This window comes from Lissotriton vulgaris, chromosome 7, assembly GCF_964263255.1.
Source record: "Lissotriton vulgaris chromosome 7, aLisVul1.2, whole genome shotgun sequence".
NCBI classification, from domain to species: Eukaryota; Metazoa; Chordata; class Amphibia; order Caudata; family Salamandridae; genus Lissotriton; species Lissotriton vulgaris.
This window is the reverse complement of record NC_141695.1, coordinates 785,896,179-785,914,552: the sequence shown is the minus strand read 5'-3', so window position 1 is coordinate 785,914,552 and position 18,374 is coordinate 785,896,179. Positions and strand designations below refer to the sequence as shown.

Sequence of the window (18,374 nt, the reverse complement as noted above, 5' to 3'; positions counted from 1 at the left end):
TTGTGAGGTCCTCTCCCTTGGGTAAAGGCAGGGCTCGGGTCAGGGTACCACGCGGGTGGACGGAGTCCCCCCACTTATTTTACCGGGTGTCCCCCCTGCCAAACAGCTGGACTTCACTCTTTGGCCTCGCTGGGACGAGGAGCTCGGCACCTTTCGTGACGTCACTTCCTGTTGTGACATCACTTCCGGTGACAGCGTCCCCCCACTTCTTTTTTTACGACTTGTGCCCTGGGTAAAGGACAAGTGGGGGTTAGTCGGTTTCTCACACCTTACGTTGTGTATGGGGGAAAAAATAGAAGACCACCCCCACATCGTCTTAGTTAAACTAGGATCTCACTACAGAATATTTAATGCGAGGACGGCAGGTGTAGGGAGTTTGGGCACAAAGTTGCATAAGTGCGAAATGTGTGAAAGTTTCACAGCAAGTGTAGCGGTGAAGGAAGGTTTAGGGCAGGGCTAACGATTGTAAACAGACAATTTATCTCGGACGACTCGAGGCTCACTTGGGAGGTTGCCTGTTGCGAAAGGGGGGTCGGGAGCACAATGTTATTAAAGCAGGCAATAGTAGCAATATCGGGGTCCCAGGGGAGGCGCCGGGCCTTGTGGGTAACACTCTCGACTTTGTGCCACTGGGAATATGGTGCGGATTACGGTGGATTAGCATCCGGTGGTGCTGGGCAAATTGTTTAGTATTCTTGGAAAAGGACTTTGTCTGGGGTTGACGCAACGGGTAGTCCTGGATAGACGCGTACACTCGGATTAGGGTTAGAGGGAGATGAAAGCATGCCAGGGGGAGTGGTGGGGGCGAGGAGGGGCAGGGGGCTCTAATTTAGGCAATGGGGGGAGAGGCAGCGATAAGTCTAGTTGCAGTGTTGGGCCGGGGTGGAGCCACGGGGCGAGGCCGTCTATGAGAGGGAAATATTCAGATAAGAAGAACTGGGTAGGGCTGGTTTTCAGCGATTGGGTAGTTCCTCAAGTTGGGTTTGGAGGAGGAAGGGGTTGCTACATGAGATACTGCAGGGAGGGCCACCCAGAGGGAAATGGTTAGCGGCTTGGGGCCTTTCTGACATGGGCAGCGGTCCTTTAATGATGAAACAAGATGCCAAGGGTAAAATAAAGTTTTCATGTTCTTGATGCCGAGACAGGGAGACAAGGTGCTGTGTGGAAGGGAGTGTTTTTCAGGGTTGTAGTCCTAGTTTTGTTTTTGGAGGAGTCTTGAGTGGAAAGTGTGTCCATGCATCATCACGATCGAAGTAGGAGGAGTGCCGCTGTATCTTCGTTGCAGCCATCGTGTGATGAGCATTTGGGTGAGTAGGTGTGGAGACTTTGTTTGTACTGAAAGAGATGGTTGCATCTTGTGGCTGCACCAGGTTCCGGACAATGCATGGTCCAGACAGTGGAGTTCTGTGCACGTGGGCTGTGGTAATGGGCGGGCTTCGAAGCGGAGGCTGTATGGAGGGCGGACACAGATTGTGCGAAGAGGCAGGCATGGTGAGCGAGCTCGAATGAATCTTTTTGCGTAGGGTTAGGTGTCCCAATTTGAACCATGATGTTTCCGAGGATATCGCTGGAAGACTGTTTGATGTTGTGGGGATGTGTCTATGGTGGGGTGAGAAGGTTGGTCCTCTTCCCAAGAAGTGATTGCCATTTTGGCTCCAACTGGTGTGGTGAGAGGGTTCGGGGAGCAGCTTGTGTCATTGGATGGCGGTTCAAAGCCCGGTCTTCATGCATAAGCCTTTCACCCTTCTGAGCCGGTGGCTCCTGCGATCTACATTGCAGATAGTATGGTTTGCATGGGAACCCAACAGGATGATATGTGAGGAGGAGGTGGTTGCGCGAGTAGGCACTATCCGGTTGTCTTTGGAGTGTGGTGGGGAGGGCGTTATCAATGCGGGTCAGGTATGTGCGGTGCTGGGAGCTGGCAGAGCAGCAGTTTCAGCGCCATTCACAAGAGGATCGATGCACGTGGTAAAAGGAATGCAGCTGCAGCATGAGCCCATGAGTGGTGTGCACGCGACCGCAAGCTGTGAGTCAATAGTGATTCCAAGCGAACTTGCTAACGCTAATTAACAAGCGCGGTGTGTGCGCATTGCAAGGAATGTGAGGAATGAAGCTGGCACCCGGCCACGCTGCTGCTCGCTCCTGACCTACTTAGGCCAAAGAAGAGAGAAGGCAGGACAAGCACCCGCCTTTGGCCAATTGCGTGATGTCTTTCTTAGAAAGACGCACTAAGGCAAATGGGCATGAGCAACAAAAAGATAGCGTGCGTGCGCTTGTGCGTGTGGTCCGAGTTGAAAGTTCTTACTCGAAGCCTTGCAGGTCACCACATGCGTGCTGGCTCAGGCGAGACCTAATGAGTATTTGCCCAGTTGAAAGGGGCAGTGGAGCACGGAGATCTATTCAGTAGTTCAAAAGCAATTGAGGTCAAACTTGCACCATGGCTAAATTCTACAATTGTAATACTATGGAGCAGGCTTGCCATATTGGGTCTTCACTTGGGGGTCCTTAAAGCCTACTCGAGGGGTCCGTGACTGCTTAGAAAATAATATAATATGACCAGATTCATGAACTGTATATAAATAAAGAAGCTAAATTGAAAATATGAAAACATTCTGTATATGTGAAGGAGTTTGAAATTAGTGGCTAAAAATAAAGTCCGTTTCCTCAAATTGATTTGTGGGCGCACTGGAAGTGCATCAAACAGAATGTAGCATGGATGACCTCAATTGAATTAAAATAAATCAGTTATTTGTGAAGCGCAAACTACTCACCCCTAAGGTTCTCAAGGTGCTGGGGACCGTCTTGGAGATAAAGTGAGCTATTGCCCAGAGTCGCATGGTGCTGAGCAGCTGCTGCGGTCGCCGTGGGTCCGAACCATGAGCCCTGCTCCACACCTCTCCCTTTTACAAAAAGTCCAGACTTTCCATTGCATTTAAAAAAAATCTGGGTGGGTGGGAATTAACTAAAATATTTCATCATGTGTGTACTTGTTTGTTGAATGCTATTTCTGTATTTTTTGTGTTTAGTTTCGCAGTTCAAATCATGGAAGATGCTTAGGCCGGAGGCCCTGGCTTCCACTTATGGCTCAGGGGGAGTCTCCAAATTCCATTAATGATTTAGTGTGTGTCCCCAGGTTCCAGTAGTGATTAATTGAGGATCCACAGAAGTCAAAAGATTAAGAACCACTAATCTAGCCAATTGCACCCTGGCACAGTGACCATTTCAGGAAACTGTGATGCTTGGACCATATACATTTCTTCACAGGCATTAAGCTAGCAACAATGGTCTTCTTTAGAAAACCCTTTTAAAACCGCACCTTTGTCAACATTTACACTACAAAAATGTTGTTCTGCTTTTACACAACACAATCTTCAACATTTACAGTCAAAAACGTACTTGAATGTAACACATTTTCAGTAAAAACACTTCTAAAACCAGGAAATGTATGTGCTTTCTTTGAAGTGAACCCTTGCCTAGTGAAAATGGGAGAAGGAAGTGGGCAGAGTAGCGGTATCTCAACAGAAGCTTGAAAGCTTAAACATTTTTGCGGATACATTTTGCCCCTAGCTACCCGAAAAGTATCTCAAGTCTATTTATGCTTTCTCCTTAATTTACATCTGTCTTTTGAGGTGTTGCAACATTATGTTTCATTGATATGTATCTTCTGAGCATTAAAATAAAGGGAAGGAGGCAACATGCTGTTGGTAAGCAGGACCTCCAAAGGCGATAAGAGTCTCGACTCTACACACCCAGACATGGTCCTTCTGTGCCACAGTAGATGGCAAACTGGGCTGGCTTGATGGGCTGGTGGGCTTTTTCTGCAGTTTCCATTATGAATTTCCGCTTAGAAGAATTATGACTCTGTACAGCTTAATTAACTTTTCGCTCTGCAACCTTCTGAAAATCCGTGCTGACTACATTTTCAGAACTGGAACAGTTACTGTGAAGTTATAGATTCTGTAAATGTTCTGAAGTGACCTATAGGTACGCCTTTGCTATATACACAACATGTAGCCAAATGAATACCTTGTGAAAATTGCAGCAGGCATTTCTTTAATAAGTGTGGTCTGCCTTGTGTGCTAGTCTGTTAGCATTGACAATTCTGTGCCATATTACTCTCTAACTTCTGCATCCTTCCCCCGCAGGTGCTGCTCAGCCAGGTGCACCGACTGCGAGCTCTGGATCTGTTGGGGCGGTTCCTAGACCTGGGTCCCTGGGCCGTAAGCTTGGTGCGTACAACGCTGCGCCCTTGTCACTTCTGCTTGTGTGTTCTTGAGCAGGTCACAACGCGCATACACTGGTGTCTGCTCAGGGGCCAAGGAACGATTCGCTGTTCATATTCGCTCATTTGTCAGGACTGACGAACTCTTGGCCTGCCTTTTGCTACCTTTCTCACAACCACATTTCGGTGAAATGACTCATGTTATTCACCTCTGTCATGTTTATTATCTTCATCAAACCATATGCCAGACCTAATACGTCTGGTGTTTTTATTTATTTATTTAAAAACAGGGACAAAGTGCATTTGAGTGTTTTACAACATGCAAATTATAATCAACCAATTAAACACAGAGTAAAATGCATAACTCTGGCATTCAAAAATATAAAACCAAACCCATATGGTGAAGCCGGGATTCCTATTTTAGTGACCAATTTAAACAAGCATTAAAAATGCAATAGCTCTCGCATTTTATTAAGTTAAAGCCATTTGCTTTGCTATATAATACTATTAGCAAAGCAAATGGCTTTAACTTAATCAAAGGCAAGACCTTTTGCATTTTCAATGCTTGTTTTCTAAGCATGACAGAATTGCTTACAACATTGGCCACTCATCAACAATACAATACAATTCAAAACCACGCCGGCTATACGGAAGAGCCTGCTGCCCATGCGCACAGCACTTCAGAGCCTGGACATCAAACTTATACGCTTTATAAATAAGCCTACAACATACATGGTAGTTGGTAATCAGTGAGATTTTCCCACAAGGGCAGAGATACCAGATGACCCCGATTTAATTAATTTTCGGTAGATTAACCATATGAACCCCCGTTGTGCGACACCCAGGTCCCTATTTTCGATACCCAAGTCCCCAGTATTCAACTATATTAGTACAAGCGGTTTAATTGAATGCATGCCTTAACTTCGAGAAAGACTTTGTCGTGCTAATGCAAATGATTAGAAACAGACCATCCCAACTTAACAGAATCCCTAACACATTCTTGAAGACTTGGTAGGTAGAAAGATGACAGCTAACCCCAAGAACATGAACGTTCGTTTCTCCTGATACCTTCGTAATCATATCATAATTAAACCCACATCTCCGCACACCTCTCTCTAGGACTAGGCCAAGCTGAGACGCCGTAACACCTAGCCAAAGAGGCGGAGCACGCAAGATATGCACACTTTATCAAATATGGCTGCCTTTGCGGATTGCTGTCCGGAGACACTGGCTAAATGGCCCACTGATCACCATGAGCTGAACATATTGTCTTCATGCTGGTACTCTTCCCTTCACACGCGACCTGCAAGTCACTCACTGCTCAACCAACAACACTCATCACTAGTACATAGAGCGCACTGAATCGTTTGGCTATTGTGCTGCCCGCATCATCAATGGGGGCTTATCTCCATCCTTTGTCTCTCAATATAACGAGCATTTGCAATGCAATTGGTCAGATTGCATTGCAAATGCTTACGTTTAAAGCTGAGCGCGGCGCCGCTTCACGGACATATTGCTCAGTTTCTTAACTTTAACACTGAGCGTGGTGTCCTTGAAGTAGGCGCTGCGCTCACTGTGAAAGTTAGGAAATATATAAATAATCCGAGCGCGGTGTCCGGGAAGCGGCGTCGCTCTCAGTTTCAAAGTTAAATAAAAAACAAACACACAAAAACAGAACGCGGTGCACTCTCATTAGTACCGCGCTGAAAATGAAAACAAAAGCGTGCTAAGTGAGTAATAAAAGATGACGTGTAACTCAACCAGTAAACTATGCAATCCCAGTGGGCGGGACAAAAAGGAGACAGGGTGGCACCAAGGAGGGATTGACATGCCTTCAGTGCAATCATTGCTTTGCCTTTGGCATAATTTGTGACGCCAAACGACGTGCACGAATCAAGACTGAAGGTGGAGCTGGGACATGGCTTCTGGAATCGTATTGATTCCAAGAAGCCTCGTATGACGAGAACAGGTCATGCGCTGCTTACGTCAGGCCGAGACCTAAAAATGAAACTCAACAATTAACCCCGGGAAAGACACAAGTGAGTTGCAGATGGGAGCAGCAGACCCAAGAGAGAACATTTTTATGATATAACTTTCCTGAACTTAGGAACGTCCTTTCTGCTCCACAGTCCCCGACGCATATAGTCTAACAGGAAAGAATTGCTTGATGGGCCAGACAAGGCACCTGAAACTGAATCTAAAGTAGATAGTGCCGGGTAATGGAATTCCCACAAGATCAGGATAATGTGGTCCATGAACGTGGGCCCACAATCAGTTTGGCGGCAGCATATAACGCTGCCCTCAGGGAAGGGGGAGGGAGATTTAGGAAAATCCACAAACACTGAAATTCCGGAACAAAATTGGACAAATTGATAAAGACTATTGTATGTGACGCGGGGATTAGTTGATAATAGAACAATTTTACTGAAAGATGAAGTTAGGAAAGAAAGTAAACTTCTATACACATGGACGCACAAATGGTTATTAATCAAGACAGATCCCCAAAGATTTAACAATAACTGCAAGGGCAGGAGAAAGGCTATCAACCATTTCATTCTTCCAGATATGAGCTATCCACACCTCGATTTCAGATGGCAGTGTCCCAGTGCACAAAGGTGCTGCCGATACCTGTTGCAGCAGCGCACAAAGGTGTTGCCAATACCTGCTGTAGCAGTTGAGCATCATCATCATCGCACTGATAACATCTTGGCAGCTAAGATGGACAGTGGATGCACTGATTCCATTTACAGATTGAACACTGAAAACAGAAGAACATGGGACCCTTCTTCTACTCAGACCTCACTACCACCCCTCCCATTTGCACCAACTGATAATCCTGTCACAGAAATGAGGAAAACCAGATCAGGACAGAACACCTATGTCTCCAGTACCTAGTCAAATGTGGAAGACATTGAGCAAATAAAAATAAAGTCATCCTCATTACACAAAGACCTTCGGTAGAGCCTGCCCTTTGTGTCACTTTGAGCCAGGTACATTGCTTTCATTTTATAGACCTTGGAAGGGTAAAAGGCGTAGTCTACCTTATTTGTTGCGAGCAAAGGGCATGGTCCGTCCTCACTATGTGATCCTCAAAGCTATTGTCTTACTTTTACCAACATAGCGTGCTTAAGGGAGAGAGGCATCCCCGTGTCATAGAGTCTGAGTGCTGTGCCTGCCTCTAATGTCAAGCATTTCCATCAATAAAGCCATTTATTACACTGCATTTTCATGCTGCCACTTACTGGTGATGCCTGTTCCCTAGTGTGATCGCTCCATGCTGGAGGATGTCAGACTAATAAAATGGGTATTTTTATAAGAGCTGTGTGGAAATCAAATAACACATTTCACGCTGCCTAAAGCTGAGACATGTCTATTACTGTGTGCATTAAACAAAACCAATGAAGTGAGGAGATCCTCTGGGATTTTGGGGTTGTTGTACTCGGTCGTATCCCAGTACATGGACACAAAATCCCGGGCCACATTTACTTCAGTGAAAGCCAATGCATTACTGATGCCTTAACACCCAGCCCTCTCCTCTCTCACCACCAACACATTCCCCTCAATCCCCAGGGTGCATAATAATACAATGATTGTATGTTCTGTGATCTCTCTGAGGGGATGGGCACGCCAAAGTGGGATGGCTAGACCGTGTAAGGCCAATTTTGGTCCCTTCAACTGAAAAAACAGCAACCCTCTACTTTAAATCATGAAGGGGGTCGCACTTGATAATTATAAGCACTGAATAGTCCAGCCCAAGAGGAGAAACCCAGAGCACTTTTCAAAGAAAATTAATTTTCGATTCGATTTTAGTTCGAAAGGCAACTTCTTATTCAGTGTAAAACCATTTAGGAGCCTAATAAAAAAGGCTATGTAGATCAGTTTTGTGTACTCAATTTAACCATGTAACCCCTATTAAAAATATATAAATACCATTCAAGGAACTAGGTGACAAGGAAAAAACTATTTCTCTAAAGTTTTCTAAAGGAACCAAATGGACAAAATGGGGCCATATAGGCAGCACCCAAGTAAGTCTTAAAAAATATAGCTTTAGGGACTCCCAGTATCCGATAATGCTCTCACAGTGGCAGGTTCTCCAGCTTTGCTTTTTACCTATTGTCACTGACTTGCCTCTCACGACATTCGAACTCTACTGGACAATGGAGACACAGTCGCCCTCATCCTCCTCGACCTCTCCGCTGCCTTCGACACAGTCTGTAATAGCACCCTTCTACAGCGCCTCAGAAACGTCGGAATCCAAGGAAAAGCACTGGAATGGATCACCTCGTTCCTCACCGGAAGAACCCAGAGAGTCCGCCTCCCACCATTCAAGTCAGAGGCCTCTGAAGTCATCTGCGGCGTGCCACAAGGATCGTCACTCAGCCCCACCCTCTTCAACGTATACATGAGCCCCCTTGCGGCCATCGCTCGCCAACACAATCAACATCATCTCCTACGCTGACGACACTCAACTGATCCTCTCACTCACCAAAGACCCTAACACCGCCAAAACCAACTTACACGAAGGAATGAAAGAAGTAGCCGAGTGGATGAAGCACAGCCGTCTGAAACTGAACTCAGACAAAACAGAAGTCCTCATCTTAGGCACCTCCCCCTCCACCTGGGATGACTCTTGGTGGCCAGAGGCCCTCGGAAAAGCACCCATCCCGAAGGACCACGCACGGAACCTGGGCGTCATCCTGGACTCCTCACTCTCGATGACCAAACAAGTCAACGCCGTTTCATCTTCTTGCTTCAACATTCTTCGCATGCTCAAAAAAACATTTAGCTGGATCCCCACCGAAACTAGAAAAACGGTCACCCACGCACTGGTCACGAGCCGCCTGGACTACGGAAACACCCTATACGCCGGTACCACCGCAAAACTCCAACGCATCCAGAACGCTTCAGCCAGGCTCATACTAGACATCCCGCGTAAAGAACACATCTCTGGTCACCTGAAAAACCTCCACTGGCTCCCCGTAAATAAGAGGATTACCTTCCGCCTCCTAACCCACGCACACAAAGCACTTTACGAACTTGGACCCGAATGCCTCAACACACGACTGTCCTTCTACACCCCCTCCCGTCAGCTACGATCCTCCAACCAAGCCCTTGCCACTGTACCTCGCATCAACAAAACCACCATGGGAGGTAGATCCTTCTCCTACTTGGCAGCTAAAACCTGGAACTCACTTCCCACTCACCTTCGCCTTACTCAGAACCACCTAGCATTCAGAAAGCAGCTTAAAACTTGGATATTCGACAAGTAATTCCCCACCCTTCCTCAAGCGCCTTGAGACCCTATGGGTATGTAGCGCGCTATATAAATCTCTTGACTTGACTTGACTTGACTCACTGGGCTGACTCAGGACTCCCCTGCTGCTCTCGAGGAGTCCCTGCTCACCGGGCTCTTTCTCTCGTCAGCGGGGCAGGCTCAGCAGCAGGCGGGGCTCTCACGGGAGCCCCGCTGGCTCCCACGCTTTCTTTTTCCTTCTGGCTTCACGGGCACAGGTGCGCAGGGTAGACTCCCGTCTGCTTCCTGTCTTCTTGTGGCCCCACCCCCGTCCCAAAACAGGTTGCCTGGCTTCTTGTCCGAGCCGGGCTGCAGCGGTGATTTCCTTAATTCGGCGGATGCAATACCGGGTAGGCTCCCGTTCCAAATTAAAGATAATAGCGGGGTGGGCACCCGCTTTTTCAACGAGCACCACTGCAAACTACACCTTATCAGCTCTGCAGGTACAGGACAACGCAGGGTTATTTTAAGCGACATTTAAAAATGTGTTTACTGCACTTTAGTATTTTATTCTGTCTGTGCCCCCTGCCTCTCTCCCAGAGGCACTCCCCGGTCCCACCCATCTCTAGCTGCTCTTAGTTCTAATTTATTTTGAATGTGGGTGATGTGAGTGTACTACAGACATTTTACAGAGAAATGTTTGTTTCATACAACATCCATAAAAAAGTTCTTTAGATCAAAACAGGACCTCGCATATGAAAAGTGGGATGTTGTCACCGAGATTATTTGAAGTAAGGTTAGTGAGCTGCTTCTGTATTACAATATTGAAAACACACAGCAGTCTCTGTAAACACATTCAGAATTTGAACAAGTCTGTATGTGCAATGTGAGTGACCTGGCCGAGGAGGGCATGAAAGAGCCTAAATGGATCATTAATTCTAAGCTGTTTAGAACAGGGGCCCCCAAAATGCGTTTGGCTCAAGGCCCCCAAAATCGTTAAGATGTCTTAGCTGTAAGTGCTCCTTTTTGTTTTCACGTAGGTGTGCTGCTCGCTGGCTCTTATGCTTCTCATCCCGCCCTGCGCTTCATATTTTTCTCTTCGCCCTTTGTTTCCCTGTGTTGCTCTCCCCCTCGTGCACATTTCGTCTCCTCCACTGACGGTCCCGCCTTTGTCACCCGACTCATGCTGTCCTTTTTTCCAGTTTGAGCTTTCGCACAAAAAAAAGATTATTTTTTTAATTTGCTGATCTCAGTGGTATCCACCATCTTGCATCAGTAAATAAAAAAATAAAGCAAAAGGCGCCTGTATCATTCTGCTGGCACTTGCATGTGTAGTCATACATGTACGCCAGCGGAATGATGCAACTGCCATCATGCCTTTTTCAAAAAAGTTTTAATCAATGTGACACATAATTGGCAAAGAGCATTCTTCAACGCTGTAGAACATTGTCAAAAGGCACTTGAAAAGCCAATAGGTTAGGCAACTCCGTAGGGGTTTGGAAATACTTGTTTTCCATTTGAAGTCTTGACCTAGTGAAGAGCTGCAATGTTATGTTATTGGCAGTTGAGCATGCGCTTTGCAAACTTCTTAGTCCATGACCCCAGAAGTCTTATGTTCGGCACAAAGGACTTTAAAGTCTTTGCATCATCTAGGAGCACTGGAATGCTTTCATCATTGGGTTTATTTAGTTGTGCTTCTTCTCCAGCACATTCCTCTGTTCTTCTTTGCTGTATGTTGTGATTTACAGTGTCAAAAGCGCTGAGAGATACGTGGCTGATTTCCTATTAGCATTCAATGATACAAAAGTTAATCTCTAATATTAGTGCGGAATGTGTGCCCCTCGCAAGCCTGGAATCAGACCATTATTCCTGCAGGATGTGCTTTTACTTCACCTTAGAAAGGCTTGGTGGAAAACATATCCGGGAGGGGCAGTGGAAGACAGTCCATTTCCCTCCTGCCTCTCCCCAAGTTTAATAGTCACATTCTCTGGGGTAGACTGAGGACACTTAAAATGACGGTGTGCCTCCACCTGCTGCATGTCCTATCATAAAACAAACACTTTATTTCAAGCAAAGAGTAATAATCATGGGTTTAATTATCCCAAAAGAGGCTGCCTAAGTTGTGGGGGAATGGAGTCATGCCATGATAGAACAATAGGCGCCTGTTAACTGGCAGTTAGCTATTGGCATTGACAATGCCTTTTATTCATTTGCATCGGTGCGTAAACAAGCACTTTGTACTTATAGTCCATGATTATGAGAAGCAAGGCTGGCAGTCTCTTCTACTGCCAGCCTTGCTCATCGTAAGCAAGGACTACACGTTCAAAGTGCGTGTTTATGCACCGATTGCAGGTTTTAAAAACAAAGAATAAAAGACATTGTCATTTACAATGCCAATAGCTCAAACTTGAATAATGCGAGACCTATTGCATTGTAAATGCTTGTTTCCAGCTCCTGTTGACAGGATCATGGAGTACTGAACCTGGCCTTTTCTAACTTTTTTTCTTTTGGAAATCTTTCCAACCCTCCTTTAAAATTGCTTTATTCGGTATTCCTTGAGAATTAAAGCCTTTTTTTCAGTATAATTCGAACAGGAAATATTTTTATTTCTTAATTAAAAAGGCCACCTTTTTTGTGAAGTGCTGCTGCTTGTAGCAGAAAATGGTGGAATTAGATCCTCATGATCATGTATACTTTTTCTGGCAGCAGCTCGCATTCCTGACAGATGCAAGGACTGCAGGGCTTTTTCCAGGTGCACCCTGTAAAACAGGAAGAACATTGGCCTTCGTGGGCTTCAAGAGGTACAGAGCAGACCACAGGAGTTAATCTCTGTATAAACAGGAAGGTCTGAAGAGGAAGCTGTTGGGGAAACCCTCTACAGTTTCTGCCTCAAAGAACTTCTCCAGAAGGAGATTCTAGATGAGATATCGCCATGAAAATCTGTGCAGCTCCCTGTTGATATGGTGATTCCATCATGTTGAGGCAAGAAACTGTGCCTTATTAATGATTGTTGTGGATCGTAATCTTCATGAAGATCCAGTACCAGAAGATATTTTCCAACCTTGCAGACTCTGCACCAGCCAGGATTTCTCCGGCTGACAATATAAATATCTTTCAGGAAAGTCTAATCGGAGGCGTTTACTATCCCTCTATCATTTACTCTTCAGTGGTTCCAGGCATATATGAACTGTCAGTGAAACTTTTTTTTTGAACTTCTGCCTCTGTAAAAAGCTGTACCTTCAAATGTATACAAAATTATATACCTCCAGAACAGGATCCATTGTTCCTCAAAGTGAACGCTCCACCTCATTGTCTCCGATGTAAGAAAGAATCAGGTCATTGTGCCCTCATCTTAGGTGCCTCTAGAAAAGGAGAGTAAATGTTTGGATTCTATGGGCATTAAAGACCGACACTTAGGCAACAGCAGTGAAGACTGCCAGTGCTGCTACTCTTTTGGACAGTAACAATATATGCCGTTATGATTCCTTGCAACTGTTTACCAATGACTTACATTGAGAGCACCATGTAGATATTATAGAGTTCATTGATTGAGGACATGATGCTGCTGCTGACACTTTGGGTAGGGCTCCAAATGGCTGTTGCCACCTTTCAGCTTTGACATCGTTTAGGAAGCTGGGTTACCCAGTGGGTTCAAATTTTCCCACCACTATGCAGCACAAGCTCCTAGGTAGGGAAATGCTGGTTCTGTCAGACATCCGAAGACCGCATTGTCTTCCCCATAAGTACTTAAGACCAAGACTGAAGGTGCTTTTGGGGAGTGTATATTATAGCCTTATAGCCCGCCGTAGCAGGCTATACCGGCTATTAAAGGCCTTCTCCAGCTTTAAAGGCCCAAGCTGAAGGCGTCGGCCTTTAACAAGGGAGAGTGACTTTAATAGCTGGTATAGCCCAGCTACCTACGAAGGGCTATAAGGCTATTAGAACATTCTGCCACCAGAGGGTAGAATGTTCTAACAAATAAAACAAAGCTTTGGGGAGCGCGAGGGGATTGGAATTCCCTCAGGCTCCCTGAAGCCTTTAACAGCCAGAGCTGTGAACAAAGAAACATTGGAATGTTGAAGCTCCAGGCTTATGCCAGCTATTATAAGCCCAGAGCACTCCTTTGCTTTCAATGGAGCTCCAAATATTCCAATGTTCTTATAAGGGTTAACTGTCTCAGCAAAATACCACTCATTAAAGTTCCCGGACCAATGTAGTAAAATGAAAAAGTATTTTATGATTTAAAATAAGGCAAAAACAACAAAAATCTGAGTAGTCATTGAAAGATTATAGCTGGTTAAAATGAGCATTCCTGTTCTGCATTGCTCCTGGGCAGCCAATGAAAGTTGCAGCATAATTACCGCCAGGCTGCATCTAGCTTTCACTCAGGCCAAAGGAACTGGATGACAGTCATCTTGGGCAGGCAGTCACAGTTCACAACTTTCAAACTTCACGGAGTATGGGTAGGGCTGTCTCTGGCTTGCGAAGAGTCCTTTAGTGCTTGTAGGTGGTCTGGTTGAGCCAACCAGAGTATCAATTAACGCTGAACGTTTTGTAGAACAGAGTACACAACTCTTGGTCAGACTAGATCACACACTCACCCAAAGTTAAGCAGACTCTATCTTCGTTCAAGTCCTGCACCACACAAGTTTGTGAGTCTGATTATCCTTTCTTTTCAGACCGGGCTCATTGTCCAAGTCTGGGCTCAGTAGCTATCAGGCCCTGCACAATTTCTACCCTGCCCACACTAAAGAGTGTCTGTGTTTCTGAGCCTCTCAAGCAAAAAACAGGCAGCAAGTTGTTTCCAATCCAATCCAATGCTTTGATCTAAAACAGCAGCAAGTATAGCACATAGAGTTGAGAAGTACACCCTTATTGTAGTTCTCCATACCCACAATGTACGCCTGCGTCTCTTTCATGACAACAGCTGTGCCAAATGAGTGGTTGGTCCAAGCTTTTTAAAGGATTACTCTAACAACATTCAAAATCTTAGATACCCTTGTTTTGCCGTTTACTTTGCGTCCTTCCCATTGAATACACAGACTGGTCTCACCTTAACTGGTGAGATAATAGTCTGATCCTAGGCTTCAGTGGAAGACAGGCAGATTATATTTAGCTGCATCTCCTATTCAGTTCTTCTGAAGATCTAGTGAAAGACGTCTTTCCACAAAAGCATGCTTTGGAGAGAGTTTCTCCATCCCAAGAAGGACTAGGAATGTATTCCTGCTACCTTCTGGTGAAAAAGAAAGGCCCAAAAAAATAGTACAAGTTCATTCTAGATCTCAACCTAAAAAAAAATGGATATGGAGTGCAAAGGTCAGATTGCTAGCACTCAAATCTACCCTTAACTTTATCAGGGAGTCTATGCTCCGGTGATCTTAAGGACGCTCATTTCCACATCCCAGTTGTGAAGAAACGCTGAAAATTCTTTAGATTCATCGTTGAGAATAACCATTATCAGTACAAGGTATTTCCATACAGCCTCAAATCTGCTCAAGAAACTTTTTCGCAGTGCACGGCTGTGATAGCTGTACATCTGAGAAACCAGAAGATTTTACTCTGTCTATCTCTCAACCACTCTGCTGATCAAAGCTTCAATGTCACAACCGGTTCTTCAACATTTCCAGCTCACAGGCACTGCCTTGAATTGTTTTGACAAAGTCAACATCTGCTCCTGTGCAGTCCATGCACTATCTGGGAATGAAATAGGGCAACCGAAGTGCAGAAGTGTATCCTTTGGAGGAGCAAGACTATTATCTAGCTATCTGATTTATCCCTTCTGGGTCGAGGGCATCCTGCTTTTTCATTGTTCAAAATGCTTGTGTTCATATGAGTCTCTTACAGGAATGTCAAGAAGACCAGTGTTTCCAATGCTCAGAGACAGATATTAGGACAAACCTACCATATGTGTCCTCTTGCATCTCAGTCCCTCCTAAAATGTTGCCACTGATAAAATCAACTTTTTGGTTTGGATTTCCATGAAGAAGCTCCAATTCAGACGATAGTGACCGATAGCCCTTTTATCGATGGAAGTGCTCATATGGATCATCTGCGAAGTGGAGGAAGATTGTCTTCCAAACAAAGCTCTTATATCAGTCTTCTGGAACTAAGGGCTCTAAACTTAGCTTGGAAGGTATTTCTTCCTCCTTTCAAGACACACTTTTTGCTCAGATGGACAATAAAACAACAATGCGTTGTTCGAACAAACATGGGAAACTGCAATCCAGAGTGCTGTCTCATGAAGCTCAATCGATCTAGATGTTGTTGCTAACCAGGAGCAGCAGTTCATCTTCCAGACATACAGAATGCTTATGCTGCTTCTCTAAGCAGGACATTTCAAAAAATCATGAGTGGGTTCTAAAATGATTTTGTGTTACATGACATATGCAACTGTGATTAACCTCAATTGGATCTCTTATAAGCACAGACATAAAAAAATTCCCAGTTTTTCATCGAATTTCTACCATCCAGGGACAAAGGAAAATGGATCAACTGGTCAAGAAAATTTCTTTAGTCCTTCCCACCAATTCCTGTGATACCAGCTAGGCCAGGATGATTCTAATAGTGCGAGAGTGGTGGCTGACTGAACTCCTTCACTTATCAGAGTTTCCACCCAGGAGGTTGCTGTGCATGCCAGACCTCCTTTATAAGTTTGGGGGCCAGATTCTCAATTCCAATTTACAATCTTTGAATTTTGCAGACTGGCTCTTCAACTCATTCAATATGGGCACTTGACCCTCCTGCAGGAGAATATGTACGTTCTAAAAGAAACCAAACAAATGGTGTTGTCTGCTCCAGAAGTGGCATTCACAGTGCTTATAAAGCTACCACCCAGGAGCACTGATGTCAGTTCTTTTCGTTCAGTGTCAGCCAGCGCAGCTCTCGGAAGAGCTATCCCTTAGTCTCTTTTTGACTAGGTTTTTTTGACGTTTTGTCGAAGTCTAACATGAAATTGACCTCCAGGGCAGCTCCTCCGTGATGGCAGAGGAGCATCTCCCCACTGGTCAGAGTCAGTCACAGAAAAATAAAATTATATTAAAACAATATCAATTTATTTTTCTGTGACTGGGTCTGGCTCAGGGTGCGTGCGTGACTGGGCCGGGCCTTGACAGCCGTGGGGCCGGTGACCTGACCCCAGGCCGCTCCCCACCCCGCACGGCTCCTCCTGACTGCCCGAGTCTCTGCCCCACTGCTCCGCCGGTTCGCCCCTGGTAACTGTGTTCTTGTCCCTCTCTGCACTGCCAACCTTTTTCCTTTGCTGGTACTGTAATTGTATTTTTGTCATTTGTAACTGTATTTCCGTTATTGTATTTTAATTTCATGCGCCCCTTGCACCCCTGCCCTCTGTGCCCCCCCGCTCCCCGCCGCTGCTCCCGCGGCCCGCCCCCTTTTCCCTTCTGTACACCCTGCCACTTGCCCATTGGCCGCCCCGCTCCCGCCTCCCAGCTGCTCCTCCCTCCCACTTCGCCTCTTATGGAGGACGCGCAGTGGATGCGCTGGGCGGGCCAAAGGCAAGCCCGTCTGCGCCCGTCCGCGCTTGGACCGCGCCCAGTGCCAGAACCCCTGGACCCCGCACCCCCCGCAACGCCAGACTGCTCTACGACTCCAGCACCCCCACGCACTCAACACCGGACAAGACCACCCCTGCTACCATGCCACCCCGAAGCGCACCCAAGGGCCCTTCGCCTGCCGGAACTGTAGATTCACCAGCATCCAGCCTACCAAACCATCAACCAGAGAACCCAACCACCTCCGCTGCATCCTCCTCAAGCACGCCATCGACCTCTGGGACCTCCTAGACTCCACTGCCCCGATGTCCCCTTTCTGACGGAGACCTGGCTGAACGCCACCTCAGCACCAGACGTCGCCATAGCCATCCCACAGGGCTACAAGATCTCCCGCAGAGACCGCACCAACGGAGTGGGAGGGGGAATCGCCATCATCCACAATGACACCATCAGAATCTCGACCAACACCGACGACACCCTCAACACAGCCGAGCACATGCACTTCCAGATCCACACTGACCACGACACCACCCTCAGAGGAACAGTCTACAGACCTCCAGGACCACGACCACAGTTAAGCGACACCATCGCCGACCTCGTCAGCACCCACGCCTCCACGGACTACATCCTCCTCGGGGACCTGAACTTCCACCTCGAGAACAACAACAACGCCAACACCACCGCCCTGATCGCCAACCTCTGACTCAAACAGCTCGCGACGACACCCACCCACGCCGCTGGACACACGCTGGACCCCATCTTCTCCACAAGCCCCCATGTCTCCTTCAACCACACCACCGAACCCCACTGGACCGACCACAGATGCATCCACTTCACCTTCAGGAAACCCACCACACACCACCGCACCCAACAGCTGCTACACCGCTGCTGGGTCAAGGTCACCAAAGACCAACTGACCACCACCATCGCCCTGAGACCACCCGCCGACCCCATCGACCCAGACACTACTGCGACCAACCTCAAACAGTGGATCAACTATTGCGCCAACACCCTCGCCCCTCTGAAGACCTCCACAGCCAACCACACCAACAAGAAAGCCGCCTGGTTCACCGAAGACCTCCGGATCTCCAGGCGCACCCGTCGGAAGCTGGAGAAGAAATGGCTCCAAGACCCAACACCTGACAGCACACAGCCCACAAGAGCGCGACCCGCAGACACCACCAGCTCATCAGGGATGCCAAGAGGACCGCCTTCAAGGACCGTCTAGACAACAACGCACACAACACCAAAGAACTCTTCAGCATCGTGAAAGAACTCTCCAACCCAAGCTCCAACACCAACGACATCCCACCATCACAAGACCTGTGCGACTCCCTGGCCTCCTTCTTTCACCGCAAGATCACCGACATCCACGACCGCTTCAACTCCAACACCCCCGCACCCACAACCG

General features: G+C 46.7%; 1 protein-coding gene across 3 annotated transcripts in view; it reads left to right on the top strand.

The window, feature by feature from the left end:
- RPTOR (regulatory associated protein of MTOR complex 1) overlaps window positions 1–18,374 on the top strand; it is a 2,217,374-nt gene that overhangs the window by 1,565,388 nt on the left and 633,612 nt on the right. For all 3 annotated transcript variants that reach the window (XM_086931040.1, XM_086931039.1, XM_086931041.1), the window contains one exon: window positions 4,146–4,229. In XM_086931040.1, the coding sequence (XP_086787166.1) occupies window positions 4,146–4,229 (84 nt within the window). The remainder of the gene's footprint in view (window positions 1–4,145; window positions 4,230–18,374) is intronic.